Source organism: Thalassophryne amazonica, chromosome 19, assembly GCF_902500255.1.
Source record: "Thalassophryne amazonica chromosome 19, fThaAma1.1, whole genome shotgun sequence".
NCBI lineage: Eukaryota > Metazoa > Chordata > Actinopteri > Batrachoidiformes > Batrachoididae > Thalassophryne > Thalassophryne amazonica.
In genome coordinates this window covers 19,715,635-19,739,557 of record NC_047121.1, presented here as the reverse complement: position 1 = coordinate 19,739,557, position 23,923 = coordinate 19,715,635, and the positions used below count along the sequence as shown (strand labels likewise).

General features: G+C 41.1%; 1 protein-coding gene across 2 annotated transcripts in view; it reads right to left on the bottom strand.

Moving 5' to 3' along the window:
• Nucleotides 1-23,923, bottom strand: part of LOC117501102 (transcription factor IIIB 90 kDa subunit-like) — a 307,385-nt gene that overhangs the window by 14,226 nt on the left and 269,236 nt on the right. For both annotated transcript variants that reach the window (XM_034159916.1, XM_034159914.1), the window contains exon 17: nt 19,599-19,650. In XM_034159916.1, coding sequence (XP_034015807.1) covers nt 19,599-19,650 — 52 coding nt within the window. The remainder of the gene's footprint in view (nt 1-19,598; nt 19,651-23,923) is intronic.

Here is a 23,923-nt window from a genome sequence, read left to right as displayed (position 1 = left end):
ATATATATATATATATATATATGTATGTGTGTGTGTGTGTTTCAAAATAACGCAGCAGTTTGAGTCATTTTAATCAATCAATCAATCAATTTTATTTATATAGTGCCAAATCACAACAAACAGTTGCCCCAAGGCGCTTTATATTGTAAGGCAAGGCCATACAATAATTACGTAAAAACCCCAACAGTCAAAACGACCCCCTGTGAGCAAGCACTTGGCGACAGTGGGAAGGAAAAACTCCCTTTTAACAGGAAGAAACCTCCAGCAGAACCAGGCTCAGGGAGGGGCAGTCTTCTGCTGGGACTGGTTGGGGCTGAGGGAGAGAACCAGGAAAAAGACATGCTGTGGAGGGGAGCAGAGATCAATCTCTAATGATTAAATGCAGAGTGGTGCATACAGAGCAAAAAGAGAAAGAAATACTCAGTGCATCATGGGAACCCCCCAGCAGTCTAAGTCTATAGCAGCATAACTAAGGGATGGTTCAGGGTCACCTGATCCAGCCCTAACTATAAGCTTTAGCAAAAAGGAAAGTTTTAAGCCTAATCTTAAAAGTAGAGAGGGTGTCTGTCTCCCTGATCCGAATTGGGAGCTGGTTCCACAGGAGAGGAGCCTGAAAGCTGAAGGCTCTGCCTCCCATTCTACTCTTACAAACCCTAGGAACTACAAGTAAGCCTGCAGTCTGAGAGCGAAGCACTCTATTGGGGTGATATGGTACTATGAGGTCCCTAAGATAAGATGGGACCTGAATAATCAGATCCCATCTTAACCATAAAGTTATTAATAATAAGGGCTGTGGTCACGGTGAGGAGCAGCGGCTGTTCTCTGAGCTTCAAGCCCCTTTGAGCTTCAAGCCCGCTCTGCAGAAACCCTCTGTGTGATGTCACAGAGGGTTTGTCCAGAATATATACAGTCTGTGGTAAGAACACATTTATTAAACTATGATTCCATATGCGGTTTTTAACACTGTCCCTGCGGAAAACCCCAAGATGCACCTCATCACAATCTGAAGAAATACTCCTGAACTCTTGGTGATACCGGTGCAGATATTAAAAGGCAAACAAACTACTGCACCAGGGAGAACTGATTTGTACAATGTGGAAGATGTTTTTTTTCTGCCCTGTCAGCCGTGAGCTTGGAAACTAAGCAAAACAAACGTGAAATTATTTGGACTTTCAAATATAACGCAATGCTAAAATACCCTCGCCCGTATGAGCATAACAACAGGAAACAATGTGACCTTTTGACCTCTTAAAATAGGTCAACGTTACCCATCTTTCAACTTGTCCAAGGTCTGTCTCCCAAGAATGCTCCCTGTGAATTTGAGGCAGTAACAGGACTGGACGCAAAGCCTTCACAATACAACATGGCCATATTTTGGCCTCGAGTAAAAATGCTGAGTGACATCTCTTAATTTGAAAAATAAAATCTACTTTCTTCTCTGAAACTGCAGATATTTTAATCTTAATTTTTGCAGAAGAGCCCCATCATCTTCAGCTTGTCCACGGCAGCAATGAGGAAATGAGCACGTTATTGCTTTTCTTTCAGACAGGGCTGATTATGAAGCTGATTGGCGGGTGGAGGTCCCACCATGTGATGGTCAAATATTTCTGTTCTCCTCAGCAGCCTGTTTTTGCTCCTGCTGGAGACCATCGTTCATGCCTTCCTCCTCCTGCCACTTCTTGCCTTTCATTTCCTCCTTTCTACCTGTTCCTCAGTACTTCCCTTCTGTAATTTCCCATTTGGCTCGTTCTCGCATCCTCATTTTATATTATATTATTCATTTTATTTATATAGTTATTCTTTGCTCCCTTTCCTTTGCTCCTTCTTGATATCCAGTAACTTTCCATAAACACATCCAAGAGTTACACAAGAATATATCAGTACCAACGCCATTAAATATGAATGAAAAAACACTGCTTCCTGTTTAATCTCCTTTTCCGTTGCTTTGTTCTCCACCTTGTAGCAGCGTTCTGCTTCGTTAGAAGAGGATCTAAACACAGGAACTGGACACCTCATTAGCTGCTTATGAACATAAGTGCTAATATGCTAATCTAAAGAAATTAAAAAATGTAAAGCAACATAATTAGGAACAACTGGGGATTTAGGGATTAAATTAATTAAAATACAATGCAATCAGGGAACAAAAGCTGTTAAATGGGTCACAATGAAACGTGTAGAGAGCTCGAAGTCAGCGAGAGAAGGACACGTTTCTCTGAGTTCATCCTCCTCATGTTCATGTGTCGGATTACAAACTTCATACCTACAACTATTTCACTCACGCAAAGGATTTTTCGCAGATATTTCAGCTCTATGTTTGAATCAGCTGTCAAATAAGAGAACTACAGAAGCTGGAAGGTGACATTTCTGGGAAAAATAAATAAAGATGATGTGTGGCCACAGAATGCTTTAACATGCACAAGTTAATATCTGGGAACTCTTGATGTCAAATCAGTATAAACAGATTTCAATGAAACATTGTGGTGAGGCAGGTGTTGGGTCAATTCTGTACAGACCCTGAGGCGTGTTGGTGCCCGTGCTGGCCTCCAGATTCTGTCACGTCAAGCAGATGAGGGTCTATGACTATCCTTGGACTGGATGCCAGTCCCACGCAGAGCAACATATTGGTAGCCCTATTCCTATCCCAATGACCGACTTGTTCAAGGTCAAGGAAAAAACCATTCAATTTTGGTCCACATCTGAAAGAAGAGGTGGATCTGGCCAATTGATCACTGGCTGGCCTTTGATCCTGAATTTGCCTTTGATCACAGGTTACCTCTACAGCCAAGACTAGTACCCAATTACAGCTGGGTGGGTTAAGAAAAAGATTCAAGATTCATTTATTAATGACCACACAACAAGTTGGTGGAATTTGTTTCCAGTACAGCATGAAATGCTCACATCTCTGTGTCAACACACAACAAACAAACAGTAAATAGACAAATACACATAGAAACATAATTTAATGACTTGGCTTAGTGTCAGTACAGCTGTTGGGAAAAAGCTGTTTTTGAATCTGACTGATTTCGTTGGCAGGGACCTGTAGCATCTTCCAAAGGGCAACAGTGTAAACAGGTTATATGCAGGGTGTGAGGAGTCACAGGTGATTTTTACTGCCCGTTGTGCGATACGTCAATGCTATAGTGTGTCAATGGACGGGAGGGTGAGGCCTGTGATTTTAGATGATTTGTCTATTATACGTTGTAGTTTTTTTGCATGAATAGAAGTCCAAATTTCCATACCAAATAATTATGGATGAGGTGACTATGCTTTGAATGATGATGGTGTAAAACTGAAGCAGGATGTTGTGCCTGACTATTTTTTGAGTTGTGTGAGAAAAAAATAATCTTTTATTGGCATTTTTGTAGATTTGGTCCGAATGCAGAGAAGATGATGGATCTTGTCCAGAGACACAGACAGATAGTGTGACTGGGATTCAAACCCAGGTCTACATATTAGTAGTTCAACTCTTATCCCACTGAACTACCTGATCGAGGTGAAGGAAGACCCCATTAATTTATTTGTACATATCTGAAACAAAGGGTGGATGTTGCCTACTGACCCCTAACCTTTGATCCCAATTCCTTTTATCCTGATCACTGAGCCTTGAATTATATGATTTTGTGATCATGTGACCTCAGCCATCAGAAGCCACCAAATGCTGGTGATTACAAGACATAAGAAAATTACAACAAAAACATGACATACTTGGTAAGTTTCAAAGATCAAAGACCAGCAATCAAGATTAAAGATCAAATAAATGTGTGTGATCAGGAACAAAAAAATCAGGATCACAGGTCATCAGTCATTAATACAAGTGAAAAATTCAGACCAAAATCAAACACCAGAACCTAAGAATGTTGGAGAAACAAACACTCTCACCATGAAGAGATAAATGGAAAACAGAGATGTAAAGGGTGGACCGCTGGACTGTGATGGAGATATACACGCCTAGCATCCTAAGTGGCCATTATTTTGCAGGAAAGACATTTATAAGCATTAAACACTGCGTTCACTTGGCAGGCATCTCACGAGTAGGTTTGCAGTTATCTAAATACAGATAGGTCGTAACTCATGTCTTTATTTTCATCTTCAAATGAAATTAGCTTCCAACATGACAAACTGTCCCCACTTGATCTATTTCCACGTGTTAGTCATGGTTTAATTATCTTTTCCACCCCTGCGTATTAGTAACTCATGGCCACACATAATTTATTTTTCCATAAATGTCACGTTGAGGACCCCGTAGAGCACTACAGGGAACAACCCCTCACCAAAGGTTTCATGGGCATGAGGATGTTGACATGTAGTCAACATGTAGTGCCTGTCCCACCCCATGCCTGAGCATGTAGTTACTCAGGCATAGGGTGCCTGTCAGAATAAAATTAACAGTGCAGATCTCAGTCTGTACCAGCGCTCACGGTCTCTTTAGTCATTTTTAACAGGAGTAGATGCCCGATCATAAATATCACACCAAAATCAGAGGGCAGAGCTTCACACTGAGCTCATCTTATTCCTTTATTCATAACCATGTCTGTTACTTGAAAAACTGTATTTGGTGGAGTCACTATAATACTGATGTTAGTTCCATGGAACAATTTGTGGAGTGTGTGTGTGTGTGTGTGTTTGGGGGGGGTTGAATACTCACTTGGATTGTTAGATTCTTCAAGCAGCTTCCCTGAGAGGACAAGAAATCCAAGTTTTTGAAGCACCAACCCCCCACAATATAAGTGTCTTTAAATGGAAACTGAAATCTAAACATTAAACTTTGGGGATTGTTTTTTTCTTTTTGTCTCCAGCACGTTTTCCCTTTGACTCTCACCTTCTCAGAGCAGATCAACTCAGTCAGGTGTGTTCAGCCAAACAACCGGCAACAACGGGACACATCAGATTTGACATGAAATGTGCAGTTAGAGCAGGAAGAAATGGAAAATACACAGTACTTTGGCTCCTGAGGACCAGTACCGGAAAACACTGTCATCAACAGATTATTAGTGGAATAAAGCACCAAAACTGCATCCAAACTATAAGTGATGTTGCACTCCTAAAAGTATAAGAAGGCTTCAGATGCAAAAACCCAATAAGAATCTAACATTTCATATTTTTTAAACATGGAGAACAATGTAATTAAAAATGGGAATTTATAGTAAAAGACATGAGGAAATCAACAGATTTCCAGAAATACAATGAAAATGGTCTGTTCCATTTCTTAAATATATTCACACTGAAGCAGCCAATTGCATGCTGACCTCAACTAAAAATTTGTGACTCTGGAATTATTGGGTTTTGCATCTGAACCCTTCATAAGTTCTTTGATAATCTAATCAATTAAACCTAATTTGAGCTTTTAACTTTGTTTACATGAACAAAGACCTACAACAATAATGTATTTTCGGTTATGTTGAATTGGTTTCCATCAATAACGTTCAGCTACATGTGGTTAAACCAGAAATGTAAGAAACTAATAAATTACCTGTCAGGCGTTGAAGGAGCTTTTCTTTCAAAAAAAAAAAAAAAAAAAAACATTTTATTGAAAAAAAAACAAAAAAACTTTATGTCTCATTTTACAATCACTAATTCTGAGTTTCTTGAAAATATTAAAATCAAATGGAAAATATTCACTTAAAAATACAACCCCAATTCCAGTGAAGTTGGGATGTTATGTAAAATGTAAATAAAAACAGAATACAATGATTTGCAAATCCTCTTCAAGCTGGGACAGTGGTATGTTTACCACTGTGTTACATCACCTTTCCTTCTAACAACACTCAATAAGCGTTTGGGAACTGAGGACACTAATTGTTGTAGCTTTGTAGGTGGAATTCTTTCCCATTCTTGCTTGATGTATGACTTCAGTTATTCAACAGTCCAGGGTCTCTGCTGTCGTATTTTGTGCTTCATAATGCGCCACATATTTTGAATGGGCGACAGGTCTGGACTGCAGGCAGGCCAACTTAGTACTCGCACTCTTTACTACGAAGCTACACTGTTGTAATCCATACAGAATGTGGCTTGGCATTGTCTTGCTGAAATAAGCAAGGACTTCTTTGAAAAAGACTTTGCTTGGATGGCAGCATGTGTTGCTCCAAAGCCTGGTGCCATCACAGATGTGTAAGCTGCCCATGCCATGGGCACTAACACACCCCCATACCATCACAGACGCTGGCTTTTGAACTTTGCGCTGGTAATAATCTGGATAGTCTTTTTCCTCTTTTGTCCGGAGGACACGACATCTATGATTTCCAAAAACAATTTGAAATGTGGACTCATCAGACCACAGCACACTTTTCCGCTTTGTGTCTGTCCTTTTCAAATGAGCTTGGGCCCAGAGAAGACGGCGGTGTTTCTGGATGTTGTTGATGTATGGCTTTCACTTTGCATGGTAGAGTTTTAACTTGCACTTGTAGATGTAGCGACGAAGTGTGTTAACTGACAATGGTTTTCTGAAGTGTTCCTGAGCCCACACGGTAAGATCCTTTATACAATGATGTTGGTTTTTAATGCAGTGCTGCCTAAGGGATCGAAGGTCACGGGCATTCAGTGTTGGTTTTTGGCCTTGCCGCTTACATGTAGAAAGTTCTCCAGATTCTCTGAATCTTCTGATTATATTATGAACAGTAGATGATGGAATTCCTAAATTCCTTGCAATTGAACATTGAGGAACATTGTTCTTAAACTGTTGGACTATTTTTTTTTCATGCAGTTGTTCACTACGTGGTGATTCTTGCCCCATCTTTCTTGTGAATGGCTGAGACATTTGGGGATGCTCCTTTTATACCCAATCATGACACTCACCTGTTTCCAATTAACCTGTTCACCTGTGGAATGTTCCAAACAGGTGTTCTTTGAGCATTCATCAACTTTCCCAGTCTTTTGTTGCCCCGTCCCAGCTTTTTTGAAACGTGTTGCAGGCATCCATTTCAAAATGAGCAAATATTTGCACAAAAACAATAAAGTTTATCAGTTTGAACATTAAATATCTTGTCTTCAAGTATTCTTGTCTTCTTGTATTCAACTGAATATAGGTTGAAGAGGATTTGCAAATCATTGTATTCTGTTTTTAGTTTACATTTCACACACCGTCCCAACTTTATTGGAACTGGGGTTGTAATTTATATGAAAAATTTCAAGTAAGCACTGGGCTGTAATGTTAGAGTGCACTGACACTCTCTTCACAAGGTTTAAATGCAATTCAAGCGTAAATTATAAGCTAAAGAAGTGGAAAGAAGACACTCACAGCCAGGGGCCATGACTACATTAGGATTTTCTATTTTTATATTTAATCATCTTCATCTTGAAATTCTTACTGAACACAAGCTGACAGACCAAAATTTAAATCAACAGTAACACGATAATTAACTGTCCTTTGCTGCGCAAATATTTGCTTTAATTATGTTTATCTAAATTTTGCTGATCCAATATGAGCAACATTACTGATCTAATGAATAAGCCACATCTTAAATATGAATTTGTGTCTTTAAATTCAGAGTGGATCTTTTTTTTTTTTTACTTCTGTTCAGTCAAATCAATCTGACACAGCCTTGTTTTTTTTTTTTTTACATTCTGCCCATTTGTACAATTAATATAACACAATGGGACTTGAAATATGCATGTGATCATACATGCATTGTTAACTTTCATCTTTGTGAATTTGAGTTTACGGTGGTGGCGGAGGGGTTCTCTGCTACCAGAAAATATGAGGACACCAAACATCACACGGTTCATCCTGGGCCCCGACAGCGAGCAGTGAACTTCAAATGCGGTCCGTCATCAGTTTGCCGAGACGCCTGCTTACATAAGTAGACTACAGCTGCAACACCAGAGTGACCATCTGCGGTTCAACGCTCTGCTCCCATAACCTTATCACCCCTTTCAAACATCTAAGCCGCTCCGAAAATCCCCACATCTCTGCAAGTACAGCCCGCCTGCCTGCACCCGGCCTGGGCTCAGTGTGAATGTGGTTCAAGGGGGAGGAAAGGGCGGCCGTGCATAGCTGAGCCAGTTTCAATTGGCAGAAGTCAAGTTGCTGCTCCTTCAATGCCTCATAAACTGCTCGTTTCCTCCCAAAGCTTGTTTGAAAAATGTACAAACTAATTGCTGGTTCATTGAGGAGAAAATGGGAGGAGGCTTATATGAAGAGATGAACAGAAAGAGGCTTGGCGTGGAACACCCCGTGCACACATCTCTTTTCAATCTCCTCCTGTCGTAGGAATGAAATGGCAACATTACATAACATGAGCAGTGAGAGACGCGCAATCTCAGCCAATGGCATTCACTGTTTGTTTCCAGTTCCCAGGGGGAGGCGAGTGAGTTGCTAAGTAACAAGCCTTGTTGACCCAGCCCCTTGAGGCAGTGTTCTCTTCCTGGTTGACAGAGTCTGAGATCCCCGAGCTCTTCCATTGAGAGCTGCCAACAACACATGATGGAGAGCGAGACAAAGGAGTGTAAAAGGAGAGGTGGAGAGGTGGCATTCTTGAAGGTGGAGAGAAAATAAAAAAGGAGAAACACTGTGTCGAAGGTTTTGGAGGCATCTACTCCAGCAGAGGTGCAGTGACGTAACCCAACAATGTTTGGTTCCAGATCAATATGCTCAGAAAGGGGGGGAGGGGCATTGGCAAACTACAAAATCTCACATATGGTTCAAAGTTTTATCCATATATTGATCCAACCAGAGAAAGGCATATGGGACCAAGAAGAAGACGAAAATAATTTTTTGGGTGCTTTAGATCCAGATGTTTTAAATTCAGTGCCCTCCAAAATTACTGGAACACTTGGTGCACATTTTAATTTGTTTATGCCATTTCAAATACAAAAAAAATAAAAATTTCTAAAACGATCTTCCTTAAACTCAAACTGAACCAAATCTCTACAACTTGACATAAAAGTAAAAATATAAAAGCCAAGGGCAAGAAGGAGGAGGATTTACTTAAAAACAAGAACTGAAAGTTCAACTACAATTTGTCAGAAGGTACATCTGAGATGTTTTAACAAAAGAAAATCCTCCTCTGTACCACTTCATCATGACACTGTGTAACAGGGCTGCACAATTTCTCCAATCACAGCCAGAAAAGCCTATAACTTCTTCTGGGTTGTCTGGGTGTCTTGGTGGCTTTCCTCACTCTTCTCTATCTTGGACAGTGACTCAGTTTTTGAGAACTAGCTACTCCATACAGATTTATCATCAAGTGCCATACTGTTTGCATTTCTTCAAATTTTATATAAATAAAGTCCAAGACATGTTCAGTGACTTGGAAATGTTCATCATCCCCTGACTTGTCTGAAAAAAACTGCCAATGAAACTGTATATTTACAGATTTTATACCAAAGTGTTCCATTACTTACGTAACCCATCACATTGGCCTTTATATTTTTAATTAATTTATAACGTTGTAGAGATCTGCTTTGAGTTTAAGTTTAAGGAAGATAATTTTAGAAATTAAAATTTTTTATATGTTTTGTATTTGAAATGGCGTAAGCAAATTAAAATGTGAAATACTAAATGTTCCAATACTTTTGGAGGGCACTGCATGTTAACAAGCTCCAAAGTAACTGAAGTAAAGAAGTCATTAACCACCTTAGTGACATATTCATCAAGCACGATGGTGCTATCTATATTTACATGGACGCAACAACTTGGAGTCAGATGGTTTATAGTATGCCATAGTGTTTTTTTCTTTTTTTAAGAATTATTTTTGTATTCAATCAGCTTTTCTTTGGAACAGTTTCACTTAGGTTACATCAATGCCTTGCTGCGCAAAAGTCCTCAACTGCTCAACCTTTTGAATTCCAAAAAAGGTACAAATCTCCTGGTCTTTTATAATCCCTGAGAGCTTTGTCTATAGTTTTGATACCAGCATGAGTGGTATCATTGAACCACTCTTCAGAGCTCTGCTTCAACATTACTGATGTCAAAGGAGCCTTTGTATTGAGCGATCCATTAAAAATAGTTTTAAAATTTGACCATGCCACTTCAACATCACATTGCTGTAAAACAGTTAATGTTTGGTAATCACTGAAATAGTTCTTTACTGTAGTTTTTCAATGACCTCACAAGGTGGAATTATTTGGGCTTGTAACAGCAGACCTACATGGTTTTCAAGAATAAACATTTATCGTGGTTCAAGTCCAATTACACAATTTTGCTTTCTTAAAACTGGCAAAGGTGCTTAAGCCATAAGTTGATTTACTCCACTACAGTCTGTGGAACAAAGTACCTTTTAATAATAATGAAAAGTGATGTGGGTGAACAGAAAGAACAAAATAACTGACAAAAAAAACACAGAAATGTAGCTGAGAGGAAGATCAGTGGACTGATGGAAATAAACAGCAGTGAAAAGCGAAATAAAGCATAACTGCAAAAACAAACATGGAGCTGTAGAGGAGGATGAGATGACAAGAAAATGAAAAATGGAACAAGCATTGGGAAATTAAAATTGAAAATGTAATTCCCCATGAGACTGGATTTACCTCCAATTTAAAGTAAATTCATGAAATAAAGCTCCAAAAACTGTTCAAATTGAACAGAGCTGGTGACAGCTTGAAACGAAAATTAAATGAGATATTTGTTATAACTGGTTCTGCAAAGTAAACAGGAGGCACACTGTAATCATAAAATCTAAAAGTTGGAAACGTACCAAAATAAGCTAATGATTGCAGGGTGGTAGGAAGACCTTTAAAAATGCTGTTCACCTAATTTTTATTTTCAGGTTTAAAGTCTTATTTATTTTAAGACCCTGTCAGGCAGTCTTTTTTTAGAGCAGCGAGTGGCCTGGAGGGAAAAAGAAGGAAGGAGTAATGAGGGAAGGGCAAACATAGACAAAGTACGGTTCACCTCTCACACGGCCTTAGTGGGGATTTATTCATCCCCATCCGCTCAACGGGAGATCTAAGCAATCAGCAATCAGCTTTAATGGCCGACCAAGAGAGACCGATGGTAATTTACACCCCGTCTCAAGGTGCTCTGGGTTATAGTCGCCACTTCATTACGTGGGGACACAAAGCTTCCGTGTCTGTGTGTGTGCTGAAGCCTGACTACGAATGCAGTTCAAAAATGTGAATATTGTGGGAAAAGTTCAATAGTTTTTGTCAGTTACTGGTGAAAGTGAAAATTCTACAGTGGTGTAAAAAAGTATTTAGTCAGTCCCTGATTGTGCAAGTTCTCCAACTTAGAAAGATGAGAGAGGTCTGTAATTTTCATCATAGGTACACTTCAACTATGAGAGACAAAATGAGAAACAAAAATTCAGGAAATCACATTGTAGGATTTTTAAAGAATTTATTTGTAAATTATGGTGGAAAATAAGTATTTGGTCACCCAAAAACAAGCAACATTTCTGGCTCTCACAGACCTGTAACTTCTTCTTTAAGAAGCTCTTCTGTCCTCCACCTGTTACCTGTATTAATGGCATCTGTTGGAACTCATTATCTGTATAAAAGACACCTGTCCACAGCCTCAAACAGTCAGACTCCAAATTCAACCATGGCCAAGAACAAAGAGCTGTCGAAGGACACCAGGAAGAAAATTGTAGATGTGCACCAGGCTGGGGAAGAGTGAATCTACAATAGTCAAGCAGGTTGGTGTGAATAAATCAACTGTGGGAGCAATTGTAAGAAAATGGAAGACATACAATACCATTGATAATCTCCCTCGATCTGGGGCTCCACGCAAGATCTCATCCCGTGAGGTCAAAATGATCATGAGAATGGTGAACAAAACTCCCAGAACTACACGGAGAGACCTGATGAATGACCTGCAGAGAGCTGGGACCAAAGTAACAAAGGCTACACACTATGCAGAGAGGGACTCAAATCCTGCAGTGCCAGAGGTGTCCCCCTGCTTAAGCCAGTACATGTCCAGGCCCTTCTGAAGTTTGCCAGAGAGCATATGGATGATCCAGAAGCGGATTGGGAGAATATCATGTGGTCAGATGAAACCAAAATAGAACATTTTGGTAAAAACTCAACCTGTTGTGTTTGGAGGAAGAAGAATGTTGAGTTGCATGGGGGTGGAAACATCATGCTTTGGGGCTGTTTTTCTGCAAAGGAGACAGGACGACTGATAGGTGTTAAGGGAAGAATGATCGAGGCCATGTATTGTGAGATTTTAAGCCAAAACCTCCTTCCATCAGTGAGAGCATTGAAGATGAAACGTGGCTGGGTCTTCCAGCATGACAATGATCCCAAACACACCACTCAGGCAACAAAGGAGTGGCTCCATAAAAAGCATTTCAAGTTCCTGGAGTGGCCGAGCTAGTCTCCAGACCTCAACCCCATAGAAAATTTGTTGAGGGAGTTGAAAGTCCATGTTGCCCAGGGACGGCCCCAAAACATCACCGCTCTAGAGGAGATCTGCATGGAGGAATGGGCCAAAATACCAGCTACAGTGTGTGCAAACCTGGTGAAGACTTACAGGAAACGTTTGACCTCTGTCATTACCAACCTCTGTCATTACCAAGATTATGTTACAAAGTATTGAGTTGAACTTTTGTTATTGACCAAATACTTATTTTCCACCATAATATACAAATAAATTCTTTACAAATCCGACAATGTGATTTCCTAGTTTTTTTTTTTTCTCATTTTGTCTCTCATAGTTGAAGTGTACCTATGATGAAAATTACAGACCTCTCTCATCTTTCTAAGTAGGAGAACTTGCACAATCAGGGACTGACTAAATACTTTTTGGCCCCACTGTATATATTCTACACTCAAACTAAAATGTGCCATATTTTTAAATTTAATATTTGATGGTTACAGCCTACAACTCAAAAAAAGAAGAAAAAAAGGAGAAAAAACGTATCCCAAAATATTTTAACATTTCAAGTTTTAGTAACTCATTCTGAACAGAATATAAATACACACCTCTCTCAATTTGGTTCAGTACACACAATCAAACAAATGAGGAGGACTGCTGTCCTGATAATTGTCCAGAAGACACTCATTGACAGCCTCCACAAGGAGTGGCTGTTTGCAGAGTGGTGTAATTTCAATTTCAATTTCAATTTATTTTCATTTATATAGCGCCAAATCACAACAGAGTTGCCTCAAAGTGCTTCACACAGGTGTATCGAAATATAATCATGCAAAGTTGACTGGAAGGGGAAAATGTGGTAGGAAAGGATGCACAAGCAACAGGGATGACTGCAGCCTTGAGAAGATTGTCAAGCAAAGCAGATTCAAGAACTTGGGTAGTAGAATGAGGCTGGAGTCAGTGCATCAAGAGGCAGCACGCACAGCAATGTCCATTAAATGGGCTACAAGTGTTGTATTCATAGTGTCAAGCCACTCTTGAAACACAGATAATGTCAGAAGCTTCTTACGTGGGTTAAGGAGCAAAATATCTAATTTTGCATTTTATTTGGAAATCAAGGTTCCAGAGTTTGGAACAAGAGTGGTGAGGCACAGAATGCATGTTGCTTGAAGGTCAGTGTGAGGTTTGGAGTGTCAGTGATGATTTGGGGTGCCATGCTATCCGCTGGTGTTGGTCCACTGTGTTTTGTCAGGTCTAAAGTCAATGTAGCAGTCTACCAAGACATTCTGGAGGACTTCATTCTTCCATTTGCTGACAAACTTCATGGAGATGCTGATTTTAATTTCTAGCACCACAGCAGTTTGTCCACATGAATAAAGGTCTTTTTCAAAAAATAGCTGATGAACTTCTAAAAAGGAATTTTGTATTTTTAGCTTTAGTGCCAAATATGTTTGCATAGTGTTCCAGACAAATATTAGAGAAAGACTGATCTGAACATTTTGATATACAAAACATGGGTATTAGACTATATATAAGTACCTTAAAAGGGGAATTTCTCCAGGTATGCTATGTAAAATTGAGAAAATACCTATGGGTCTCTAAGGTTTAAGAACCAGAACGCTTGGGTTTGTGACTGTTCTGGATCAAGACTTAAGCCTAGGTCCCACCGAATAATAAGCCATGACTAATGAGCAATGCATGGGTGTGTATGTGTAGTGATTATTCGAAGAATGACCCACGTTTTCATCCATCACGCATCCGCTATGAAGGCGCCTCTATGTGCCTCTCTGTACCCAGCATGTGCCATGTAGCAGCCTCTAGTGAGCCACGACCGACTGGTCATTAGAGCCTCGAATGGCTCGTATCAGCCACGTATGAGCCACTCAATGCCGTGTGGTGCGACATCGGTGCACAAACGCACATTTGGTCCTACCCTCTGCCCCTCCCACACCCCTCCCACACTTGTCTCCTCATGCAGCAGGAAAAAAGTGTCCAGATGAAACAGTCTTCTGAGATTCCAGAAGTAATTAGAGGTGTTTTCAGCATCCAAAGTTTGGCAGAAATGATTATAATCTGCTACAAAATAATTATTTTATATACAGCGTCCGGTGCACAGAGCAGGTGGAATTGTGTGCACAATCAATCAATTTCAATCAATCAATATTTTTATATAGCGCCAAATCACAACAAACAGTTGCCCCAAGGCGCTTTATATTGTAAGGCAAGGCCATACAATAATTATGTAAAACCCCAACGGTCAAAACGACCCCCTGTGAGCAAGCACTTGGCTACAGTGGGAAGGAAAAACTCCCTTTTAACAGGAAGAAACCTCCAGCAGAACCAGGCTCAGGGAGGGGCAGTCTTCTGCTGGGCCTGGTTGGGGCTGAGGGAGAGAACCAGGAAAAAGACATGCTGTGGAGGGGAGCAGAGATCGATCACTAATGATTAAATGCAGAGTGGTGCATACAGAGCAAAAAGAGAAAGAAACAGTGCATCATGGGAACCCCCCAGCAGTCTACGTCTATAGCAGCATAACTAAGGGATGGTTCAGGGTCACCTGATCCAGCCCTAACTATAAGCTTTAGCAAAAAGGAAAGTTTTAAGCCTAATCTTAAAAGTAGAGAGGGTGTCTGTCTCCCTGATCTGAATTGGGAGCTGGTTCCACAGGAGAGGAGCCTGAAAGCTGAAGGCTCTGCCTCCCATTCTACTCTTACAAACCCTAGGAACTACAAGTAAGCCTGCAGTCTGAGAGCGAAGCGCTCTATTGGGGTGATATGGTACTACGAGGTCCCTAAGATAAGATGGGACCTGATTATTCAAAACCTTATAAGTAAGAAGAAGAATTTTAAATTCTATTCTAGAAGTAACAGGAAGCCAATGAAGAGAGGCCAATATGGGTGAGATATGCTCTCTCCTTCTAGTCCCCGTCAGTACTCTAGCTGCAGCATTTTGAATTAACTGAAGGCTTTTTAGGGAGCTTTTAGGACAACCTGATAATAATGAATTACAATAGTCCAGCCTAGAGGAAATAAATGCATGAATTAGTTTTTCAGCATCACTCTGAGACAAGACCTTTCTGATTTTAGAGATATTGCGTAAATGCAAAAAAGCAGTCCTACATATTTGTTTAATATGCGCTTTGAATGACATATCCTGATCAAAAATGACTCCAAGATTTCTCACAGTATTACTAGAGGTCAGGGTAATGCCATCCAGAGTAAGGATCTGGTTAGACACCATGTTTCTAAGATTTGTGGGGCCAAGTACAATAACTTCAGTTTTATCTGAGTTTAAAAGCAGGAAATTAGAGGTCATCCATGTCTTTATGTCTGTAAGACAATCCTGCAGTTTAGCTAATTGGTGTGTGTCCTCTGGCTTCATGGATAGATAAAGCTGGGTATCATCTGCGTAACAATGAAAATTTAAGCAATACCGTCTAATAATACTGCCTAAGGGAAGCATGTATAAAGTGAATAAAATTGGTCCTAGCACAGAACCTTGTGGAACTCCATAATTAACTTTAGTCTGTGAAGAAGATTCCCCATTTACATCAACAAATTGTAATCTATTAGACAAATATGATTCAAACCACCGCAGCGCAGTGCCTTTAATACCTATGGCATGCTCTAATCTCTGTAATAAAATTTTATGGTCAACAGTATCAAAAGCAGCACTGAGGTCTAACAGAACAAGCACAGAGATGAGTCCACTGTCCGAGGCCATAAGAAGATCATTTGTAACCTTCACTAATGCTGTTTCTGTACTATGATGAATTCTAAAACCTGACTGAAACTCTTCAAATAGACCATTCCTCTGCAGATGATCAGTTAGCTGTTTTACAACTACCCTTTCAAGAATTTTTGAGAGAAAAGGAAGGTTGGAGATTGGCCTATAATTAGCTAAGATAGCTGGGTCAAGTGATGGCTTTTTAAGTAATGGTTTAATTACTGCCACCTTAAAAGCCTGTGGTACATAGCCAACTAATAAAGATAGATTGATCAAATTTAAGATCGAAGCATTAAATAATGGTAGGGCTTCCTTGAGCAGCCTGGTAGGAATGGGGTCTAATAAACATGTTGATGGTTTGGATGAAGTAACTAATGAAAATAACTCAGACAGAACAATCGGAGAGAAAGAGTCTAACCAAATACCGGCATCACTGAAAGCAGCCAAAGATAACGATACGTCTTTGGGATGGTTATGAGTAATTTTTTCTCTAATAGTTAAAATTTTGTTAGCAAAGAAAGTCATGAAGTCATTACTAGTTAAAGTTAATGGAATACTCAGCTCAATAGAGCTCTGACTCTTTGTCAGCCTGGCTACAGTGCTGAAAAGAAACCTGGGGTTGTTCTTAGTTTCTTCAATTAGTGATGAGTAGAAAGATGTCCTAGCTTTACGGAGGGCTTTTTTATAGAGCAACAGACTCTTTTTCCAGGCTAAGTGAAGATCTTCTAAATTAGTGAGACGCCATTTCCTCTCCAACTTACGGGTTATCTGCTTTAAGCTACGAGTTTGTGAGTTATACCACGGAGTCAGACACTTCTGATTTAAAGCTCTCTTTTACAGAGGAGCTACAGCATCCAAAGTTGTCTTCAATGAGGATGTAAAACTATTGACAAGATACTCTATCTCCCTTACAGAGTTTAGGTAGCTACTCTGCACTGTGTTGGTATATGGCATTAGAGAACATAATTCCCATATTCCCCACTGCTGGGTAGTCCATCAGAGTAAATGTAAATGTTATTAAGAAATGATCAGACAGAAGGGAGTTTTCAGGGAATATTGTTAAGTCTTCTATTTCCATACCATAAGTCAGAACAAGATCTAAGATATGATTAAAGTGGTGGGTGGACTCATTTACTTTTTGAGCAAAGCCAATAGAGTCTAATAATAGATTAAATGCAGTGTTGAGGCTGTCATTCTCAGCATCTGTGTGGATGTTAAAATCGCCCACTATAATTATCTTATCTGAGCTAAGCACTAAGTCAGACAAAAGGTCTGAAAATTCACAGAGAAACTCACAGTAATGACCAGGTGGACGATAGATAATAACAAATAAAACTGGTTTTTGGGACTTCCAATTTGGATGGACAAGACTAAGAGACAAGCTTTCAAATGAATTAAAGCTCTGTCTGGGTTTTTGATTAATTAATAAGCTGGAATGGAAGATTGCTGCTAATCCTCCGCCCCGGCCCGTGCTACGAGCATTCTGACTAGTTAGTGTGACTCGGGGGTGTTGACTCATTTAAACTAACATATTCATCCTGCTGTAACCAGGATATGTTGATCAATTATTATATCATTTACTAACAGGGACTTAGAAGAGAGAGACCTAATGTTTAACAGACCACATTTAACTGTTTTAGTCTGTGGTGCAGTTGAAGGTGCTATATTATTTTTTCTTTTTGAATTTTTATTACAAGAGAGTAGCTACTCCAAAAATAGCCTCTCAGGTCCCGTGTAACTGCCAGGTGCTCGGATAATGGGCTTTTAGCAGCTTCGTAAGCAAAACACACATGCCTCTAAAATTCTCGTTAGTCGTCGTAGTAACTCGTACACAAACTCCCCCACACTGTTGTTGCTAAATTTTGAACATCTTGAAATTAGTGCCACGTTCAGAGATGAGCCCTGTTAACCAAAGATAATGCCTCTAAAGCCGCGTTCACACCGGGCACGACGCAAGCAACAGCAGCAACAGGTTGCCATGTAATCCCTATGGCAGGAGGCGTTGTGGCGCCAAGCCACGCAATGCAATGGACACGAATGAAGCGACACGAGTGAAGCGATTTTGAGAGATTGGCGCGTTTGTGGCGTGATACTGTGTCACGCTGCGTTTCCCTCCTCCCCAAGTTGAAAAATCTGAACTTTTTTGTCTTGTCACACCGGGATGACCAATCAGGGACTGGATATGTAGTGACGTGGAGATATCTGGAGTTTGACTGAGTTGGATGTGAACATGTCTTGTCTCTGGTAGCCAGCCTGTGAGCAGGACTTATGTCCCTTTTGTCCTTTATTTCACAATTATGGCAGAGTTTGGGGGGAGAACAAGCAGCAGCCCTGCAGCGGGGGCAGCGGGAGTTTTTTTTTTCTCACGTGCGCACGCGAGCGAATCGTCTGTGAAGATTATTTTATTTATTATCTACACAGATGTATAATAAAACAAATGGTGACTGGTTTATAAACACAATGTTTGGGGGAAGAGCGAGCAGCAGCAGGGGCAGCTGAGTTTTTTTTTTTTTTTTTTACATGTGCGCGCGTGACGGGACAGGAGGTCCTCAAACTGGGTCCTGCAGAGGTGGAAGGACTGCTGAAAGTGGCCGTCATCCAGACGCAGCTCCTACAGCAAATAATGAAACTCTCCAAATTGGGAACGTCTCATGACGATGTTGTGAACCCAGGGATGGCGCCGCTGGCGACGTTTGTCAGCTTTCCACAACAATTAAAAGCACAGCAACTCGCTCCGTGTTAACTTGACTGACAACTGGAGCCGGCGAGCGGAATGGAAGCTCCTCCTATTTGATGACGCACTGGGGCGAATTTTGGCAGCGAAAGCAGAGCGACACACCAGGCGATTTGTGGCGTCTGGTCGCGCCAGGTGTGAATGCGGCATAAGAGCCACCATTCTCCCACGATAGCTGAATAAACCCTCTTATAAGCAAAAAAAAAACAAAAAAAAAACATGCTGTAGCTCATTATTCATCCTTCATTATTTGGTGGGACCAGGGCTTAAGGGCCGAGGTCCACTGACTTCCTGGGCTTTGCCATCAGAAGTGTATCTTTATGCAGTCAAAGTGTTGAACTTGTCCACATATCTCAGCAGTGACGTTCACATCTTTGGGTCCTAGGCTTTAAAGAGTGACTACCGCCTGGTAAGAGCTTATGGAGTCATAAGATTGTTGGACAGGGGTATTTGCCGATGCAGATATCTTTGTGCATCAGAATGCTGTTCTGCAAGAACATTTCAAATAGCACATCTGATAGACTGACCCTGACGTTTCTTGCCACAGAGATAAAACTTTACTTTTTTTCATTGAGGAGTGGAACACATAATGGAAACATTTGACTTCAGTCTTGTAAATTATTATCTCTCAGACACAAAGTAAAGTTCACACATGCACGCTCACCCACAACAACTGCAGAACACAACATAAACCCAATACACTGCGTGTTGTGTTCAAGTTCATTCTGTGAAAGATGCCATAACAGTACACTGGGCCACTCAGTGCATCCGTGCACGTGTTAGGTGAGAGTGAGGGTTTAAGTGAGCAGTGAGATCAAACAGAAGGTGGCTGAGACACACACACAAAAGAAATCACCTGTGGTGAAGACAAATGAGCAAACAACAGCTTACCTGCTCTACAGCCAGCTTCTTTTTGGGTGTTCCAGTGACAAACGGCTGCAACCTGCAACACAAAATACACTCAACAAAAATATAAACGCAACACTTTTGGTTTTGCTCCCATTTTGTATGAGATGAACTCAAAGATCTAAAACTTTTTCCACATACACAATATCACCATTTCCCTCAAATATTGTTCACAAACCAGTCTAAATCTGTGATAGTGAGCACTTCTCCTTTGCTGAGATAATCCATCCCACCTCACAGGTGTGCCATATCAAGATGCTGATTAGACACCATGATTAGTGCACAGGTGTGCCTTAGACTGTCCACAATAAAAGGCCACTCTGAAATGTGCAGTTTTGTTTTATTGGGGGGGGATACCAGTCAGTATCTGGTGTGACCACCATTTGACTCATGCAGTGCAACACATCTCCTTCGCATAGAGTTGATCAGGTTGTCAATTGTGGCCTGTGGAATGTTGGTCCACTCCTCTTCAATGGCTGTGTGAAGTTGCTGGATATTGGCAGGAACTGGTACACGCTGTCGTATACGCCGGTCCAGAGCATCCCAAACATGCTCAATGGGTGACATGTCCGGTGAGTATGCCGGCCATGCAAGAACTGGGACATTTTCAGCTTCCAAGAATTGTGTACAGATCCTTGCAACATGGGGCCGTGCATTATCCTGCTGCAACATGATGTGATGTTCTTGGATGTATGGCACAACAATGGGCCTCAGGATCTCGTCACGGTATCTCTGTGCATTCAAAATGCCATCAATAAAATGCACCTGTGTTCTTCATCCATAACAGACGCCTGCCCATACCATAACCCCACCGCCACCATGGGCCACTCGATCCACAACACTGACATCAGAAAACCGCTCACCCACACGCCATCTTCCCTGGACAGTGTGAACCGGGATTCATCTGTGAAGAGAACACCTCTCCAACGTGCCAAACGCCAGCAAATGTGAGCATTTGCCCACTCAAGCCGGTTAAGACGATGAACTGGAGTCAGGTCGAGACCCCGATGAGGACGACGAGCATGCAGATGAGCTTCCCTGAGACGGTTTCTGACAGTTTGTGCAGAAATTCTTTGGTTATGCAAACCGATTGTTTCAGCAGCTGTCTGAGTGGCTGGTCTCAGACGATCTTGGAGGTGAACATGCTGGATGTGGAGGTCCTGGGTTGGTGTGGTTACACGTGGTCTAGTTTAGAAATGGTGAATTATGCCCCCCCCCCCCCCCCATTTTTTTGTGTCTGTCCATGTGTGTGTGTGTCCATATCAACATTATTTTAAGGAATAACAAACACTTACTTGTGTGTTCAATTTAAGAGGCATTATGGAATTAAAGCTAGAAAACATGAATGACAATTACCCAGACTCATTGTCTTTTCTATTTATAATATATTGTCATGCTTTGTGAGCTTCAAGAATAAAGACAGAGCAGTAAAACATTACTTGAAGGTATCGTCATAATAACGACATGACACCGTCGTAACTGTTACATGACAGTCACGAAGGTGCCATAAACATTATGTCAATGTCATAAACATTTATGACTACTACATTAAGTATCATTCGGTTTTTGGAATGACAAGTTGACAAATTAGCATATAACTAAAGACCAAACGGGCCAAAGACAACTTGTGGTCATGTCACTTTGATTAAAGTTGTTATAATCAAGATAACCCAAGTAATGTCAACTTGTCGTTATAAAAACCGAATGACACTTAATGACAGCAATCATAAATGTTTATGACACTGACATAATGTCGCTGTCATAACTGTCATAAGTTTAGCAAAAACTTTCCTTTTTGCTAAATCTTATAGTTAGGGCTGGATCAGGTGACCCTGAACCATCCCTTAGTTATGCTGCTATAGACGTAGACTGCTGGGGGGTTCCCATGATGCACTGTTTCTTTCTCTTTTTGCTCTGTATGCACCACTCTGCATTTAATCATTAGTGATTGATCTCTGCTCCCCTCCACAGCATGTCTTTTTCCTGGTTCTCTCCCTCAGCCCCAACCAGTCCCAGCAGAAGACTGCCCCTCCCTGAGCCTGGTTCTGCTGGAGGTTTCTTCCTGTTAAAAGGGAGTTTTTCCTTCCCACTGTAGCCAAGTGCTTGCTCACAGGGGGTCGTTTTGACCGTTGGGGTTTTACATAATTATTGTATGGCCTTGCCTTACAATATAAAGCGCCTTGGGGCAACTGTTTGTTGTGATTTGGCGCTATATAAAAAAATTGATTGATTGATTGATTGATAATGTTTATGACACGTTCATGACAGTGTCATGTCACTATTATGACAATACCTTCAAGTAAAGTGTGACCGACAGAGCAAAGCGGAGCGTTTACGTTCTGTGATCTTTCTCTGCAACCTCAAGGAGAAAATGTTCAATTTCCGTCCACTCTAATATGGGACTTTACATTGACAAAATATAGGTTAAGGCATTCATTGTGATTATCAAGGCTGCTCACCGTGTCTCAGAAGTGTGCGAGCTGTGCTTCAGGCGAACAAATAAATTACCAAGCAACTGACAGAAATGACAGAAAAATTGCAAGAATGAGAAACGAGACCAAAGCGTAACTGACGGGCAGACCAGCGGCCTGCTGGATCGCTGCCTCGATAGTCACGGAGATAATCGGCGATGAGTGTACCTCCAGCAGCAATCGCTTCCAAACCTTCCCACCATCCTGATGGCTGGAGTTAGTGTTGTTCCCGGAGCCAAACTAGCACTCCCAGCCCCCACTCGGCAGAATGCCAAGCCCTCCCTGAAAGCTTACAGTCAGTGCTCCACTCTCACCAATAAGGGAGAGAAAACGAGTGAGCTTTTAATTAATCTGCTTTAACCAGGAGAATGGGGGAAGGAAAGGGTAATGGTAAAGGTGGCATCTTCACCCTGCTCCTTTCTCAGAGCTCATTAGAAAACACCAGCCAGGCTAGCAATTCGCACCCCGCTGAGTGAAGAATTCAGAGGCTATACATGTGTGAGACTAGACGTTCTCTCCTGGGCCCTGACCCGGACATTCAGTGAGAAAGAGAGGAATGGATGGATGCGAAGGTTGAGGTAAGCAACAGGCGATGAGTGGGGGGCGGAACTGGGAAAGCACCGGGATAAACGGCACAAAGGAGTAGAAATAGAGCAACTAAGAAAAGAGACTGAGAGAAGACACAGAGAGGTAAACACAAAGGGTAGGACAGTACAAGGAGCAAGGAGGCAGGGAAGAGGGTAAAAATTAAGGGAACAAGAAGGAGAAGCAGGTCTATGGGAGAGGAAAATAGATTAAAGAAGAGGGGAAAAAAGATGGAGAGGCATAGCAGCAGATAAATATGGAGGACGAATGGCATGCAATGATGTTCAAGGTGACATATACACCACCCTGTGGAACAGTTTTGGATCCTGACTGGCCATTACTTAGACACTCCCCACCTTGAAAAACCAGCCATCTATCTGACACAGTCGGGTGATCACCTGACGGACGTGAAGGGAGGCGTCCTTCCGTTGTTCATAATCAGTGCGTATTTCATAATGATGAAAATGTTTAACATGCGTTGTATTTAAAGACGATTTCTGCATGCTTTCCGCTGCAAAGTGCAAGCTGTCGCTGCATCGCAGTGATGCCTTAGCAACGTCTTTGCACTTTGTGGCTTGTTGCAATGAAACCGTAACACATTTATGTTTGTGATGACGTGGGGGTTTTTTTCTGACATTTTGTCATGTCCAGAAGAGGTCATGACCATGGCAAGTGCTGTGGTGTACAAAAAGCTCTGCGCATTCTCCAAGCCAAATGGCTACAGACAGTCACGAACTACAGTTTGTCGCGGTCCAATATACAGATGTTGACAGTTCCTGAAAATTCCTCATGTGTTTAACTTCAGTCTGTTGTCTGTCTCACACATCTTTTTTTTTTCTCTTACTGCACATTTAATTTTTCTTGCATATTTCATTTGCACATTTTATTACTGTGAATTATTCCGTGCTTAGTGTATATTTATACATGCTGTACAGAGTGCAGCTCAAAATGAAGTAAAATTCCTTGTATTCTTTGGATATTTGGAGAATAAAAGCTATTCTGATTTGGATTCCCTGCTATAGGCGACCACACAGCTCTTCCATTTCGCTCTGTCTTCTGTTGAATTGTGAGCGTTCTGATCACAGTTCATGCATCTCAGTGCTGCACCACTAAACTGAGTCAAACAAACGTAAAAAGATAATTCATTCATGCAATAGTCAAATCAGTAACTTCATAAGGAGGAAGGGAGAGGTGGAGGAGGAATAATATGCAAACTGGAGACTCAATGAAATGAGTTCTGCGATGAGATCTGAT